General features: G+C 37.1%; 1 protein-coding gene across 1 annotated transcript; it reads right to left on the reverse strand.

The window, feature by feature from the left end:
* Positions 1 to 8,929: 8,929 nt before the first annotated feature.
* LOC145205389 (uncharacterized) lies at positions 8,930 to 12,089 on the reverse strand. The gene is made up of 6 exons (XM_080078106.1): positions 11,921 to 12,089; positions 11,377 to 11,562; positions 10,923 to 11,075; positions 10,471 to 10,605; positions 9,755 to 9,907; positions 8,930 to 9,474 (listed from the first exon to the last, which is right to left on the reverse strand). Exons 1-6 carry the CDS (start codon positions 12,069 to 12,071, stop codon positions 9,395 to 9,397), a joined length of 858 nt encoding a protein of 285 aa, XP_079934232.1. The 5' UTR covers positions 12,072 to 12,089; the 3' UTR covers positions 8,930 to 9,394.
* Positions 12,090 to 18,431: the final 6,342 nt, after the last annotated feature.

The raw sequence follows: 18,431 nt of genomic DNA on the forward strand, positions 1-18,431 counted from the left end.
CGATGACCATGTCTTTTATACCCAAACTTCAACTCAAACCTCGCCTTTAAACAACTGTAACATGTGTCTATGATTATGATCAAACCATATGTCAATTTCCGTCCTAACAAAAAGGCAATGCTTTAGTCAAACACATGTTAAACACACAAGCCCTTTTGCATTCCTGGCTAAACTGACATACTGTATAACCTGCTGGATAGTTTTCGTTTGGTGCAGACACTCGTTAAATGTCTACCCGTACCATCTATTTGCCTTCGTGATATACGAAACAGTATTGCTCCTACTTTGGCATTTTAGAAAGGGCGTAAACGTTTTGGCGAATACGAATTGTTCAGCTAGCATTCCGACCGTATGCTGTCAGGGCGTTAAACCACAACCTTATGCGATCTTTTGTCATGATATCTGGGTGAAAAGTGTCTGTTGTTTTCTTTGTGTCTAGCGGGTGAGAAATTTATCTTGTGAATGTTATTGTATTTCAAATTTCAACTTCACGGCTGGCTTTGATTTGAGAGGTTAAAGCTATCATCCCTGTTCCGCTTTGCTATCTAACTTTGACCTGTTTATCCAACTTAAATTATATCGGCTCTTTTTAAATACTGCCGTACCTCAGATTGAAAATCACCGATTTCATATAGTAACAAAACAATGTGTATGTGTGGTAGAGTTTAAACCTGCAAATGATTACAAATAAAGCCGAAAAAAGGGTTATATTATATATAACTCGTCAACTGACAGACCATGTTTAGTTAACATGTCCAAGCAATGGCGATTAAACTCTTCTAAAACGTTGGCCGAGTGCCCAGAATCGTTTTACGACGAAACTGATTGAAAACATAAATTTGCGCATCCTTCAATCGCTCAACTTAGTAAACTCGGGCGTGTATTACTAAGCAAACACAATCTAGAAAAGTTAGATGCCTGTTTGCGTAAAACCGCGATCAGATGGCGCGCAAAAACGCCCTATTGTGACGTGGAAGTTTGTGAAGACTGACGTTACGCCTTGCGTGACATTTGCACAATGCTGTGGAATGCCTTTTTTGACCGCCCTTTGGTTACTGTGTAAATAAAACGCGTAAAAGCAAACTTGTTTGTTTGTTTGTTTGTTTTTACAATGTATAGTTTTTTCTCTGTTTTTTTTGTGTGCATTAATTAGTTTCGTGTAAAAAGTAAGTTCTGTTTTGTAAGTTTAATTGAATGTTAGAAAGAAGGGAATTGTGACCAAACCTTTCGGAAGTTTTTTGACAGTTCTATTAAATTGTTTTGCCCTTTTCGGTTGCAAAAATTCTTGAAGCTGACTTAGGTTTAACGACATCACACTTAATTATCGCTGTGCCCTAAATAACATGAAAAGCTTACACAAACAAAGGATTTTGGTTGTGCACATGAATGACTTTTACAAATAGTTTACATAACCTATACGAAGTTTTCCTTACTCAGGATGCGTGGTTAACTTGGGTTGTCAAGCCATGAACTTCTTCCAGTTCGAAATAGCTAATGATAGGAATCACTGTATGCATTATATTAATGTTTAATATGAATTGTGTTTTGTTTAGATTTGACCTTAAGTTGTGCACATTTAAAGGACCCTACATTGACCCATGTGCAGATCATTATATCCGCAAAACTTGTATTTGCTACATTTTAGTCATCGTTACAGTTTAACTGAATTTGTGAGTGGCAGTTTTGTATTTGCTAACGTGTTTAGGATCACCGTTACCAAACCGACGATGCTCTATCTTAAAGTTAAGAAAGGAGAAACGTAGCTTTCTTTTTAAATTGACCCACTGCATTGCGACAAACGAACTAAGTATAGTTTAAATCTATCATATTAATATTTCATTATATCTGAGAACTCGATCAGGTGATAGTAATAGCTATTCGTATTGTATCACATGATTGTGCACATGATTCGAAAAATAACAAAGAACTGTTAGGTAGCCTGAGCTAGATGAAACGTACTTTTCAAATGTGTTTTTCGTTGGCGTGACAACCAAATTGCTTTCATCTATGGTTGTTCCTTTCGAGATAAATAAAACTTTTGCTTTATCGTGATAGCAGTGATTGTACAAGTGGGGTAGAGTTTTATGCGCCTGTCTACTTTCAACATTGCCTTGACGTTTTTTCTTGTTGGCCTTTTTTAGGGTGTTTCCCAATTCTATGGCATCTTGGTACTTTAACTGCGGTTTTGTGTGTTTAAACTACTTGGCAAGTGTGTCTGCTTTTCGTATTCCTGTCATTTGAATCGAAATGTGTCTGCTTTTTAAGTTTTTAAACGCTACGTCATTTTTATTTTCAGCGGTATCGAAAATCACTTTGCACTGTTTTAAACAACTTTAACATAAAAATGCAATGAGTGTTTTCAAACACTTTGGTATTTGATACAAGTATATGTCGTTCGACACAAAAACGACAGAAGTGGTGCTAAAAAGCAGTTAATGGCCACAACAAAAAACACCTGTCGCATTTCAAGCTTGCCAAACTTTGTAGCGAATTACTTCCAAAACAAATTTTACGTAATACAAACGGGTAGGTAGATTATAAACTCAGCGATTGTATAAAAACGTTTGAAATATGCGACCTAACCGTTACTTGCATAATGTTTAAAACCCGGCACGTTTATAAAAGGCTGCCTTAATTGACTCGGTACGTTTATAAAGGTTGCCTTAATTGGGCTCAGGTCGAACAATGGCAAATTTCCAAAACCACTGTCATTCAGATTCGTCTTGAATTCTCTGCTGAACTGTTAAACCTGACTTGATGTTGCAATTACAGTAAAATCAATGGCCACAAATCAATTTTGCACTATCTTCTGCATTACCCCTCACAAAGCGAACGATAATAAGCAAGGCTTACGTAAGATTGTACAGCTGATTCAGAAACACATTTGCAGCTGTTTATAATACAAAACCTTTAGTATTTTATTGAAACACAGAATTTGTCCTGGTGAACAACAATTATCATTAAATTTTAAATCTCCCTTTTTCCCCTGCCATTATGATAGGCTGTGTCTTATATACTGACTTCAACTAACCTTTTGCTGCAAGGTCACAGCTTTTGCTTTCCATGGTGCGCATCAATGTCAAGCACGTTTCATCTCTCCTCACACCTAACACGTCTTTTTACTTAACAGCAACGCTATATCCTCTCGCAAACCCGGATGTGGTTTATCGAACAAATAGCATTATGACGTATCATGTGTTTCTTTCTGATATTCCGCCCCAGCGCTTGAGCACCTCTTGCAATTTAAGCGAGCCACTTGAAATGAGAATGACGAGCACTGAACAAGTTGGGAATCGACAGAACGATATATAATTAAATCGATGTTATAATAACACTTGGTAAATGCCACCTTGTTAGCACAGTAAATTGCATATATTCGTTGAAATGTTTGTTTTTTCAGTTCGATCGCTTACCTACAATACACGATTTTACTGTGTTAATAAATGTTTGCTTAGCAGTACATTTAATACAAAGAAACCAACGTTAAACGTGTAAAAGCGATTTACACCTCAAACTGAAGTCGTTATTTTTGCGTTGGTAGGTCTACACGTTCCTGTTCGTACAATCAAACTGTTTATTCCTGTTTTGTGCTTGATAAAAAAGGTTGTGTTTCTTGTTATCTCACAACCCCAACGCACGGGTCTCGATTTGACCCCCGAAACGAGTTACTTTAAGATAAAACTGGTGGAAACAAAGATTACTTATATAGCGTATCTGTCAGCAAGGACCATCGAAGGTTACTATTATATTAGTGCTATTGTGCAGTTAACAAACACTTTTTGTCATTTTTAATTTACCACGTGACCCTTTTATGTGTTTCAAACTAAAAGACTTGAAGCAACTTTTAGATTATTTATATTTATTTTCCAACGAAGTTCACGCAACCCATATCGACCATCGCGTGTCACGTCTCAATTCCAACACGCCCTCAAAACGTCATTACATTTTTCGTCGTTGGACCTGATAGCACATGTGGTCAAAAACAGGAAACGCTTAGGTTTGTTCAGAGCGGATCCCCTTGGCTGAATGCCATAAATAATTTATACATTCCACTACACACCAATTAGGGGTTGGCTGCTCAGAACGTACGACGCGTTGTGGGTAATCGTTGATCGTGTCTGACGCTTTTCTCTGACTTGTGTTACCTGACGCTAATTGAGTTTTCTTGCCCCCTACACTTTGGGGTCACTTTGTGCGTCACTGACAAGGGTTAACTTAATGTGCGGTTTGCAAATTCCACCTGAAGACGCTGACATTTGAGGATTGATTTCAGGAGCAATAGCTTTTGAAATAAGGCAAAACAAAATAAACAAGGCGTACACGAGATTTATGCTTTAAAGATGCTCAATATTACTGTATATCTCACCAAGTCGACCAGTAAACTTTCCTGATTAACCGCTTTTACAAACATATATCCTATACAAATAGTTACTGAAAGTTAGCTGTTCAGTTCCTTACAGTTTTGTAAGTTATTAAACATAACCATGGAAAGGTATATACTTTATACTGACCTAAAGCACTTTTAGACCATTACAAACTAACAAACCGTTTTTCTCTAACAAATGTTGGCCCAAACCAAGCTTCTACCTCTCAGGACAGATCTGTGTCACGAAAAAGTAATCTATCTGTAACTAACATTTTTTACCAGAGCTGTCAACAAGATTACATCCTGCCATGTCTGTCAGAAAAAATCCATACTCTGTCGAACTCTCCCGGCGTACGACACGTGTTGAACCGATCGTTCATCATACCAAGCAAACTGATTATAGAACTCGTATAGAAAAGCTTACTGAAAACGGTTTGCAATGCAAAAAATGTTACGCAATATTTACAACGCCTTTATATATATAATTCACTGGTATATTTATAACTGAAACGCACTCGCTTATTTTAGACGTACAACTATAAGGGGACGGTTAGTTTTTGAAACTATTGAGTTCCTTTGGTGTCTTTGTGTACCCACGCCAAATAACATGTGCCAACACTAACTGCGGTTTACATGGGAACCGTTGGTTCTGTCACTTTGAGGCTATGCTCTTTTGTCATACTCAACAGAGGCTTGTTACGCTGCACGCAACGTTTAATTTGCCCTTTGTCAACTACAGAGGGTCGCGTAGAGGCAGGGTCACAAATTGGCGACACCGGTGAAGCATAACTTTTGACTACGAGTCCTTTTCCGTGATTGTTCCCATGCGTAACGTGTCGGTTGACCAAAATAAAATTACCACTCAATGTGGCAAAGCTGTAATTTCGACCGGAATTTAGCCCAGAAAAAGTTTGGTGACCAGCATACACAGATATGTTCTATTTTCTTTCACACGACTCCATCACGGAAACTTTAAAACGTTTAACTATTTCTTTGCATTAAAATACGAGCATTTCGATTTTCTGTCTCAATCAATCAGCTGCACCCTGACGTAGCAAAAGGACTCAAAACGCCACATTACATTTGCATGTTTAATTCTCGAATTAGAAACCGCTTTGTCACATTTGACGTCTTCGCGTCTTGATTCCTCTTTAGTGTCAACAGAAGAGCTCTGTTTAAGCTCGTTAACACTGATGATGAAAGCAGGAGGATGATAATGATATATAACTGAAAGCTTTAGTGCAAAACATTCAGTAACTTTCTGCTATACTGATCCCGAAAAACGATTTGTTTGCTGCGTGTCGTGCCATGTTTCCTCCCCTACAATGATTCCTTGCAGCTTACAGTGACAGGATGCACTGAGCAGGTTTATAAAGTCTCTTCACAAATACGGAAGAATCGTCGCTGAAACACAATGCAAGTCGTGAATTGAGATTGCAATTTCTGTGTGTTCCTTAAAGGTTCCTTAAAGGCACATCTACACGCCCCATGATAAGACCAGCTTTTGAAGATGTGCCACCGTTTGGACATGGTTGTATATGGTATGATTACCACCAAAAACCTTCCGCTAAACTTCTAAGTGCCCAACGTATATTTTTTGTTTGTTGTGGCTGGTTGTTTATCTTGGGCCACGTGCAAGCCCTACGTAATTACAAACTAAACGTGTCTGTCCTGCGCAACTTCCTTGTTTCGCATCCTGCGTATAGATCTCTTTGTCCTGTGATAATCAATAACCCCAAACTGAGAGTCGGGTCAGATTAGGGTGATATGTGATATAATTAATGACTACCCAACACAGTTTAAAATTAAATCATAAAAATACAGAATATCACATGACCGACGTCCAAGATTTTGAAGCATTTTCAAGAGACAAAACCATACATAGAATATCAGACACGTTTATCTGTATGAGATGTTCTAAAACCGTAGAATCGTAAAGTGAAAGCTGCACTGTTTCTTTTTTTTAGCCTGTGTTGGCTTTTGGATTTTCCTTTAACCGTCCTAAAAGTAAGGACTAACTCTGTAAAACATGATTTCAAAACCTCATGCAGGTTCGCGCTTGACATGTTTGCCTTTTGTATACACATGCTATGCTAAAACGGCTAACTTGTTGGGACTGGCAAATCTATGCACCTGGCGAGCTTTTTGCGTGTGTATTGTACAGCAATAAACGTTACGAAGGTTCGTTACTTCGTTTTTTTTAAGTTCGTCTCTTATATGTTTATGATTCGCATAATGTATATCAAATAAACCGCTAAACACAATGATAACATTTACCTGACACTGCGTTTCCCAAACCAAACAAACACTTTGAACGGTTCATTTAAATGCTGTATCTGTCAAACTGTTCAACGGCATTTCTTGCATTTTTGAAAGCCACGACGAAAACGTATAAATAATGCATGCGTACAAATGCGAGGCTATAACCTAACTGCCAACGCTGGTGATTCATTTCGATACCTTGCTATAACCACGGGCAGAACCTGTCGCATTGATCAACTGCGGTCTAAAGAGGCCTGAGTTTAATCGTACTACAGCCAGTCCTATATTGCGTTTAAACGAAACTTTGGAACATAAGCAGTTCAACCATAACACTGTTTTGAGTCGGTTAATGCACATTTACATCGATTATTATTTGCGCCTTCTTGAAACGCTTGATGATTTAAGAACACGGGGATGAATTCACTACTGGTTCATTTTGCGTTTTCTTAGCGAGTTTTCGACAATGGCAATATCTTATAATTCCCTAACATAACGATTGAAACATCTGTATAAAATTGTATACAGCCTCAAAGCATGCTAAAGGTTGCCAAACGTTTAACCAATTTGTCAAAAGAGTTCCATTGTAAAAAACATACATCTAATCATAGACTACACCTATGCATGTAATCCCTGCCTGCCGTAGGCTAAACACATGTGGTATTTAAAGGCGCAATTTTGACTTGACATTCGTGGCGCGGGACTGCATTTTGCACGCAAGCCTTTTCCGTTGCGCGCGACACAAACGGATATGACGTCACTATCGCGAGGGGGTTGCGATACGTGACATGACAGGCGTCGTGATTTGATGGATCCAAAGTTTTGTTTAGTATATTGTGTCGTAACTTTACTTTTGACATGTTTGCAAAACAAATACTAATCTAATTCTAATGTTGATTTGATAACGTGAGATTTCCTTTGTAAGGTTTTGCAAATACGATCTATAAAGCATTGGCTTTTGGCTTTTTTAAAGGCTTTTTGAATTAAAGCCTTTGCGTTGGCTTTTTTAATTCAGACGTTTTTGCGGTAAAGTAATTTGGGTGTGCATGCATCTTGTTGCTTAGAAATGAGACGGTCATTCAAGACGTGGCGTTTGCTACAATTTTAACCCACACATTTCCTTTGAAATACGCGAGGCATTAGACGGGTGTGTTTCTTCCACTCATGCTTGGTTTGGTTTTATTTAAACTAAGTTCTCGAATACTACATCACTAACGAAAAACGAACATTTTTGTCACACAATTCATTTATCAGAAATTCCAAACTGGATTGAAATTTTCGCAACTTAAAGTTCTACTTAAACATGCCAAAAACGTGTTGTCAATGCGTGGACATATTTAGTCACGATTTGCTTTACACCTAGCTGCCCAGTGTTACTTGACATCGCCATCAATTATTTTTACGAAATAGGTGGTTCACACTAACTCAGAATGACAAGTCGTCTCTAGAGTGGGACCCAAAAATGCCTTGGGAAAGTATTGCGGCGAAAAAAACGTGTGATTTACTGTGTCATTAATAACCCGCTATTGTAATGAACTTGCTTTCACGTCGAAAAATGCCTCACTCAAATCGCTACGAGTCTAACTCACTTCATGATTCGATATCTAAAACAACAGTAAAAATAATGCGATTAACAACAGAATCCTTGTTTAAAAAATAAAGCTCTATGTCGCCCTCTGCGGTTTCTTACGTCTGCCTCTGCTGATTGCTAACATTAATCATAACAATATTGAAATGAACTATTTCTTATGTTCTAGACTCAGTTTAGTCATAGCGACTGATAATAAAAAAGATATATTTTTAGATATACATGTCAAATACTTCTACACAGCTTGATGTATTGGTTAAAGCAGTGGTTCTCAACCAGGGCCCATGCCCTTTACGGATTCTTGTTTACTCTATTCGACCTGTTTAAAGCCGAAATTAGTACCGAATTCCAACAAGAGATTGCCATTTACATTTTCAAGGGGGTCATAGGTCCTACAGGGTTACTTTTATGGGACACGAGGCCAAAAAGTTAGTTTTAGGGGGCCCCGGTCCACAAAAGGTTGAGAACCACTGGGTTAAAGTTTATTTAAATTCCAAATTGTTTATTGCACTATTTTTTTGACAAAGTTGCAAAAGGTAGACTATTTTACATAAGAAAGACTTGAATTATTTTCCTAATTCAAACAACAACTTTGATTGATAAGTGTTGACAAAAATGTTTCTTTGGGCCACACTTACGCCTACGGATCCAAGTTGTTGTTACATAGTAGCGGACAGCTGGGATGGCACTATAAGACAATTTTCTGCGAAAAAACGTTTGGACCTCTAAAAACCATTTATTTTACTTTGTGCAAGAATTACACGTTAATGAATAAAGCATGGTTTTCATTGCCAATCACAACCCAAACAATGGAATAATTAAAAACGACAATTTCGAAAAAATGACTTACTGCATTGCAATGCAAAAATAACTCCTACTGAAAGGAGTCAAATGACTTCAATTTGGCCAAACATGCGTTTAATCAAATTAGCTTTTTAATGGAATTTGGTGGTATTCTAACGGTTAGGCCTATAGCAGCGAAAAAGCATTTTTAATTTATCATATTTCACTTTACTCAAAACTATTATCATTCTTTACACACGGAACAGTATACATAACCAATTATTTACAAGTGATCACAAAAAATTAAAGTGCCAAGACTTGTAACGATTAAACTTTTAAAAATGTAATAGCTAAAACATGTAAATTTAACATCCAATGCACTGATAAAAGAAAGCTGGTCAAGCAAAAATCGCTGCTGTAACGAGGACCATTGTGCTGATTAGAAATGATAAAAAAGTTTCAATGGTGGCTGTGTTACCTGCAGAATAAGTAAATAAAATTTTACCATACTTTTTTGGCTTGTTATTAGTGATTAAAATCGCCAAAAGTAAATACACAGTTAAGACACAAACATCGAAAATCAATTAATTATTCATGTGGACTAGTAGTTTTAAATGACTTTCAGTCATGTGGGTCCCTTTGATTAGGAAAGGTTTATGTATAAATTATGGTTAAGGTCTGCTTTAGTGGTTATTCGTCTGTAACATGCGGAAACGTATCCAAACTTAAGGTAAAAAAAACTTAAAACTTTCCCATACCGAGGTTGCAGCCGTCAGTTGAACAAGTTTTGTTGCAGTTTTCTGTAGACCCATCGCCATACGAATTTTGTACACACGTATTTCCGATGCTGTTATAAGCACACTGACGTGCAACGGTGCGAGTGTATCCATAGAGTTGCGCTTGATTAAATTCTATAAACGATTGCATTAGTTTCAAGGTAACTTTAACTCTTATCGGTGGTTTACTGTGTTGTTTATCCAGATTTGCTTTTCTGCAAAAGCACACAAATGGACAATAAATCTAATTACAACAAATGTAATTACAACAAAAGGTTAAAATGCAAACAATCAATGACGAATCCGAAGGAGGGCTTTAATACCATAAGAATTCCTTATGCGTTTTCTACTAATTTAGATCGAACGCTTTCATTCGGCCAACCTATAGCCTACATTGATACGTGAGGTGTAACAAGCAACGGCGTTTGATGTTCTTGTCTTATAGATATGCCCACAAGCATAAAAAGATTGCAAAAACCCAAATGCTAAACAAGTTGTGTACACTGGCTTAATTTTCACCATGGTCCAATTTCTGGGTCTAAATGAATTAATTGTCTCAAGCAGTTTTTTTTACGCAAGTTTGCATACCCGAAGGCGAATCCGGAACAGTTTTTTATGCCTGTTAACGGGTCCGGCGCCCTGGACCATTCAACCAACCTGCCCCCTGCAGGTCTGGTATACAAACAAATTATACGAACTTGAGGTGTCGCGTGGTCTGTTCGTGTCAATGGCGGTGCAGTACCTCTGATAGGGAAATGGACATGCTTCTGGCTGGGATGGCTGTGCTGCACAATTTAAACTACTGGGACATTGCGAACAGAGCGGACGAGCAGCTGAAACAAAAACGCTGGCCATTAGGTTATATAAGTAAATTTTACTTTTAAACGATTTTTTTGAGTTATTTTCTTGTAGAATATGTGATCCATTTCGGGCTTCTGGTGGTGGGCCAAATCATTTTGTTTTGTAATCGAGTAATTTAAAAAAAGTTGGTTTGGGAGTAAAAAAGATTCATAAGACCAGTACCAGTTTCATAAATAATTATCAGAAAGTAAAAATAGGTAAAATTTAAACAAAATAATTATCAGAAAGTAAAAATACGTAAATGTCGATGTAATTAATAGCAACATGTCGTGATCTTTTTCATTCTTACGCCATCTGAAGTTGCATCCGTCTGAAATACAAGTCTCCCGGCACGTGACTATTATTAAACTGCTGCCGGTTAAGCTCTGTTCAGAACATGTTGATGACACTTCTGTGTTGGTACAACCACGTGTGATTGAGATCAGCCTATAATCGGGTTCCACTGTAAAAGGAACAAACAAAAAATATCTTCGAAGTTTAGTAATAAATTTGTTACGGTTAAATGTTTAAGTGTCAAAAGGCGTTTTATATTTGTCCACTTGCAACGTGTATTGTTCTTTAACACTGGGCTTTAATAGTGAAAATATCTTTGTGTAAAATAAAGAATATGAGACAATATGTATAAACTGGGTAAGAAATGCATTATTTAGCATACAGACAAAGAATTTTGTCGACGAGTTGTTTTTAAAACATTAAAACACTAGAGTTTGACAGTTTGAATGAGAAAATGAAAAAAAATGTACCTGGGGTGCTTTTGTCATTTCGTTCCGAAAAGTAATACTGCGATGTGGATGTACAGTAGCTCTGTCCGGATGGACATACACTTGGAGAAAGCGAACCAGAAGCACAACCTGAGCCGTCGCTTGTATCAGAGCATTGAAGGCAGAAACGCGGTTGCAGTGCTTCATTGGAACTGATCAGGCCATCCGCTGAACAGCACAAACAAATCGACCATTAATGTTTGTTTTATGAGGGGTTGTAAAAATAACGTAAAACAAAATGTTTCTTAAGGTGTACACATTATTCATTATGACAATTTTAGCCTTGAACAGGGCTTTTAACATAGGGCCATTTCAGTAAAGAGCTGTACTAGAAACCAAACCAAAACTTAAAAAAACAAACAGTAGACTCCAATGTAAAATAATGAGGCAATGGTGCCGGAATTAGGATTGTTTTAAGACCAAACCCGACCCAGAAAGCTCGGCCCAATTAACACCCTCTTTCACCAACTTATATCTGAAAAAGCCAAAACATGCCAGTAACAATTGAGGTTTGTTGATTACTTACGTATTCCAGTGTTACAGTTGTCTTTATCGCAAGTTATAATACAGGTGTATTCAACTTCGTTAGTGTACGTGCTATCCTCTGTACTTGAGATGAAGCATTCGTCCGCGGACACAAACGTGTCAGTGCAACTTCTCGAAACAATGCTCCGCATATTGTTTCCATCTTAAAGAACAAACAATTGTAAAATGCTTGTTTGTTATTTAAAATTCGTTACAATGTAAATTTATTTCATAACTAATAATGTAAGGTTGAATAGATAAAAACCAATATTGGATTGATAAAAAAATAATTATAGTAACAAAGAAATAAATACTATTATTCCAGTTGCCCAGAGCTTATGTGACAAGCTGGTGACGTAATTCTTTTTGACGTAGTTTGTGAAGCCGTTAAACTCTTTGTATAAACAGAACACGATTCTTTAAGACAGTAGTTCTCAAACTGTGCGTCGCGACGCCCTGGTGCGTCGTTAAAATTTTCCAAGGGCGTCGCAGAATATTTCCGTTTCGTAACTTTTTGTTGTTGTATCAATAAACACAACTTTAATGATAAGTTTCCTTATTACCTTTTATTTGCTGGTGTGTCGCAAGTCCACAAAATTTTTCCAGAGGCGTCGCAACACAAAAAAGTTTGAGAACCACTGCTTTAAGACATTCCTTTCGAATGATATGACGGAAGAGGTTTCTTATTTTTGACTTTTGAGATCGTAGCCCGTGTCTGGATCATAGCAACGCAAACAAGACTCTTTGTGTACATCGTTAAACGTGTTGCTGGGATATCAATGACCATTTTATGCCGCTTGTTTTCGCAATGCCCTTATTAAAATGGTTGGTTCACATAAGCGTGTATTGGTACGTTTTATTAGCTCTGCTGGACAATCAAACGCCGATAGTTTGTTCTAAAAACATCGTTCTATAAAAAAATAATCCTTTTGAGTAACAGTTCTTTTTAAAAATGTTCATGAACTTAACCAATTTGTCTACAAGTTACCAATGTTTTACATGTTTGCCAAAAACTGTAATAAGCCATGGTGGTTCTCAAACTTTTTCATATTTTTTTTCAAAACGGTTCCTTTGTCATTATTTCGAGGGCTCGCGGTCCTTAAGCCTGAATGTGTATTTCAGAAAAACGAAAGTTGATTGCAGGATTTCAGCTAGTTATGCAAAAATTCGCGTAAACCTGGTTATGACATCACAGACAAGACCAAAACATTACGATTATGCGAGAACAATTGCTTTTTTGTTAGTTGTTATGCAATGGAGACAGTCGATTCTCAATTCTACTTGGATTGGGACAGTTTAAGTGTCACAAACTGACGCCAAATAGGATTACACAAGGATACAATTTGTCCCAGAACAAGCATTATATTTTCTTCAAATCGCAATGCGAATCAAACAAATTCTTAATCTGCTGCTTATTTTCGTGTGCCACTAAAACTTGCTTGTCTTATCATCTTACTTGAGTCATAAGTTGTGGTGGTACTTGTTGCACAATAGTCGCTATTCGGTGAATCACAAGGCGACCCAGATGCTGCAGTTTGTGTTCTACAAGTGTTGTCCGTTTCCTCACTACACTGGACACAACTACGAAAGTTCTGTGGGCCAGGAGCAGCACCTGAAACAAGGAAAATCGTTTATCTTTTAACCGACTTTAAACTTTTAATTGAAGATATCTTATAACGAAGCAAATGGATCAGATTATCTTTTTTGGGAATAAATGTATACCTTACGACTAATGTTTTATGTGCAATAACGGCCGCCAAACTATGTGTATTTTTGGAGATGGGCAGAAACGTTTCGCGTTTTATGGGCTTAGAGGTAAACCGCTGGATGATTCGAGGTCAAATGTTTTGCAGGTCAACTTCGAATAACTACCTCTTACATGTATAACTTTGGAAGAGTTCGAAGCACGTGTAGAATAAACTAAGATAAGACAGAAAAGAATATCTTTACGAAAAAATAAACACAATATTTGGACTTCTTTTTAAATCAAAACGCCATTTTTAATCTAATAACTGTTGTAATTGAGAGAAAATACTATGTCTCCATCTTCCTATTTAAATATAAATTCTTACCAGTATTGCATGTTGCACCAGTGTAACCGGTTTGACATGCACATTCGCCAGTTATGTAGTTGCAGGTTCCGAAAAGGCACGAATTTGCACAAAACTTCAGATTTGCTGCACATAAATCAGATTTGAACAGTTTGAATTATTATGCCAATGGCACTAGTTTATATATACTATACATACGTCTGTGTAGTATACATACTTAGTTCAAACAGTTATGTAAATTTTTGTTACTATATGTCTGTCTTGAAAATTACAATGTATTTGTAAAAATCTTTGTAAAAAAATAATTTTGTAAAAAAATATGATTATTAAAGCATTTGTGAAAAACAATAAAGAATCAAGCAATAAACGCAGCCGGATCATATTTGTTAATCCGAGTTTTTTTAAAAAAAACACTAACATTACTCGTCAATTGGTCGAATTAAAGACAATACTGAAATGTATAACGTGGATTTGTACTTACATGGTTTAACGCTATTGCAGTTATTGGCGCCACACGCGTAATAGCACGTGGTATCTTGCGTTACCGTACCCCCGCCAGGACTTGAAACACATGAAGGTTCTGTCGGCATGGTGTCTGTACTCGAATCCTGATCAGTTTGTGCCGCAACACACGAGCGGGAAATTGCGGTGACGATTCCTACACAATAATTTTAACATAATTAGATTAGGTCTTGAAGTTCACCAACTTTTAATTTACTCGAAATTTGAGAGGACTGTCAACTTTTAATTTAAGTTAGAAACCTGGCCCAAATCTCGACATATTAAAACAGTCTTGCGTCTGAAAGCATTTTAATCAATTCTCAAAACACCTACCGTCTTCCAATATAATGGCAGTTTGACAATATGGAACCAGTTGTTCGGTCAGTGCACATGCAACCGTATTTGTAAGATTGCCTTCGTAGCAGCTTACACCATCTGCCGGCCAGTTGCAAGTTTGGCATATAAGAGTGGTTGGCGTTTGTCCTGGATTTAAAACAAATGGCAAGTGTTCTAACATCAAACGCAGCTTAAGAAAAGTAGCTATAAAACGAAACTGTTTTCTCACCTTTTGATGGTAAAGCTACGAAAAACAGCAAGACCGCAACTAATACACTGCAGTGAAACCAATTCATTGTTTAAGATATTTGTTTAGCCTACAGACGACAATGACTGCAAACAGATCTAAGATATTGCATTTCTTTTTGTAGCCTTCTAGGCCTATCGTATGCACTTGGATAATAACAATTTATTCTTTAAACCTATTGAATGTTTTATTTTGTATCTACAGTAAATTATTTTATTTCACTGAACTAAAAAATACACCTGTTACAACTGCTACAAGAAAAACATGGACAAAACTTTGTACAATCGTTGTACAAACCAAACTTTGTACAAACCACAATCGTTTGAACCACGCCCAGTACTGCGGACAAAAAATTCGACTCTCAAGGAAGCGGTTTGCTTTTTAACGACTTTGGCTTAGGTTTACTTTCGTGTAGTCGTGTTTACTGTTGGCCCGTAAAACTAAATGAACTATAGGTCTTAAGACGTGCCTGAGTTTGTGAGAAATGAATCACAATGCCCTTTTTTAAAGCCTTTCCCTCATATTTTTTTTATCTTTGTTTGGTAAATATTAGCCTTTTTCGAGTATTTTGAAGGGACACGCCTTTTTTATTCTTTATTGTGGTTGTTTATTTGCCCGATGTAGCTGTTTTTAATTAAAGGTAAATTGAATCCTTAAGGTAACGTAATGTGTTATTATTCTAACAACAACAAAAATAACCCACTATGTGGATTGTAGACACAAGGATTTCAGCACATTTTTATGTACAGTCTTTTTTTGTTTTACAAAAGTTACTATAATGACAAACTTGTATGCAGAAAAACAAAAAAACAAAGTTAAGAAATATACGCTTAAGCTCATCGGAATACAACCTAGCCCCACAGGAATGACGAACGCTGACCTTGCATTAAACTCTTCTAATTGGGTGTGAAAAAAATTGATTCGAACAAGTTAATTCATTTGAACACTGTTTGGGCTGAAATTTTCATTTTTTTACAAATTCGTGTTACTTTTGTGCATGTACCACATACAGCTACCCATGTGTCTGACACTGCTTAGTGCTTACACAGGGTGACAAACATTTTAGTCGGGCGAAATAAAACGAAACAAACGGGAGCACAATAAGAAATCGTTAAACAGTGGATAAATAGTCAGATGTAGATGTAGACAAGATTTTACCATTTACCATAGTCTACTTTGTGGAAATATCAACCCTCGTTAAAAAGTAATGGGTTGAGTTGAGTTTATTGCACTTAGCGCAGTGGTTCTTAACCTTTTTATAACGGCCGAACCCCTACGATATTCTTCAGCCTTTGGTCGAACCGCAAAGTTACATCCTAGGTTTTTGCCCCGTTTTCTTTGGTGGGTCATAATTAGTTTTTGTTCAAACGTAGTGGCAACAGTTACTGTTTGTCATTTTGTTAAATTCTGACATAATAGTGCAAGCAACTTGTTCATGATTGCTTTAATTCCGGCAATTATTTGTTTACCAAAATGAAGCATTGTATTTTTAGCATCTGTACACAAACATGAAAAAGATGAAGAAATAAGTTTTTGCTGCCAACAAAATTTCGTTGTGTTTCTGCTTAGGAAGAACGCGAACAATGCTCTTTGTTATGTTAAAAATGAAATTAAAACCTTAGTGCAGGGGTGCACAACCATTTTGCTAGGACGGGCGCATCGCAGTTTCTTATTTCACCAACGGCCGCCATTTACCTGCTTATTTTTGTTTTAAAATACTTGGTTGATATTATATATTTACCATCTAATAGCGCCCAAAAAGCCCAGATTAATTTCTAGCTCGGTACACAGATTGAGCTGCACAGCGAGGAGATCAGTCTTAAGTGTTTATGATGTCATAATCTATATTGTGATGCTTGTGGTACCTGTTTTGTTCGCATTGTTTGCACACAATAGGCGTACAAAAAGTCTGATACATATGGTTATTAGGCTGGTAATACTCTTTTTAGTACCACAAAAACTGTTTCGACATGTTTAAAACAGCCCTGCCTAAGTTTAACCTTCCAGTGTTTTGATATCCGGCAAATACAAATTGCCATTTTTAGCGACTATAAACGAGTATTTGTATTGCACTTCAAAAAGACCTTCGTCGAACCCCTGATTCGGCGTTGCCGAACCCCGGTTAAGAACCACTGACTTAGCGCAACGCAGTTATGTAAACGTAAAATAGTGAAACGCGAAATTGGCGCTGCGCTGGAAGCGTCACCCATCTTTGGCTCATTACGAATCAGTTTGGCGCATGTTAGTTGCACACTAGTGGGGGAGGGGTGCACTAAAAAAGTAATAATCTTTTTGTTGGTCCCAAAATATTGCTGTTGCTTGTATGTGGTATAAACTAGGATTCGACAGCAGCACTTTGATTGACAAGGCGAAACGAAAATCAAAAAATGGCCATGGTTAGCCTATATCAGGGGTGTCCAACTCGATTACATCGCCGTGCCAATTTTTGTTTTAAAATATACTCGCGTGCCAACGTTTGGTACGTTTTCCAAACCATGTCTAAAACGTCTTAACGGTACGGGCTCAATCCGAATATTTGGCCAATATGTAGAACCATATTAAATGGTTAGAAAAAAAAAGTGTCGTCAAGTGCGAGTAAACTTGTTTATGATACTCCAGAAACCTTTTATTCTGTTTATACGACACAAGATACGAATAGTTTGCACTGCAGGGGCACTGACGTAGAGTACTTTGTGTAACGTCGAAATCGCATCTTTGTTCAAGTTACGTCGGTTTTAAAACGTATTTCCAACTAACCACAAATGCGTTTGTAGTCACGTAATTAATTGAACTGACATCGATTGAAACGCAACAATTACAATTTTTTCGAAATAAACGGGCATTTTATTGCAACATAAGCATGGCACTTACACTCACGTTTTAATATTGAAACGTGAATTGATTTAAAAAATGCAATTTAATCAGTGGGTTGTATAACTTTACTAATGATCATCTTTACCAAAGTCAGACTAAAGGCCAAGAGGAATCAATAGAAGCAAATTTAATTGCGTAACAAATCCTAATGTTTACCATATGAATGTACAAAAGCTCGCGTGCCATTTTCAAATGCTCTGCGTGCCACTTTTGGCACGCGTGCCACGTGTTGGACACCCCTGGCCTATATATTTGAAAACACTGACTTAATTTGGATTTTGAAATGGTGTTAGACCATTCATATATGCATGAATGTTGTTAGCCTATCGGCCTATAACAGTATATGCTAGTCCAGGGAGTCGAACCGTTTGACATAGGCTATGGGTTTAGGTTCGGTTCGGGTTCACTTTTTTTTTTTTTTCATGGGTTTGGTCCTTCAAAAAAGGACATTTTCGGGTTTGGTTTTTTTCCAGGTCAGGCAAATTAATGGTTTTTAAACCAGT

This window comes from Phallusia mammillata, chromosome 8 (assembly GCF_965637545.1).
Source record: "Phallusia mammillata chromosome 8, kaPhaMamm4.hap1.1, whole genome shotgun sequence".
NCBI lineage: Eukaryota > Metazoa > Chordata > Ascidiacea > Phlebobranchia > Ascidiidae > Phallusia > Phallusia mammillata.

Coding starts and splice junctions, on each gene's coding strand:
- LOC145205389 (XM_080078106.1), bottom strand. CDS start 12,071: ATGCGGAGCATTGTTTCGAGAAGTTGCACTGACACGTTTGTGTCCGCG. Junction 11,076..11,376: donor AAATGACAAAAGCACCCCAG/GTACATTTTTTT, acceptor TTCCTTTTACAG/TGGAACCCGATTATAGGCTG. Junction 9,475..9,754: donor AACTGACGGCTGCAACCTCG/GTATGGGAAAGT, acceptor CTTATTCTGCAG/GTAACACAGCCACCATTGAA.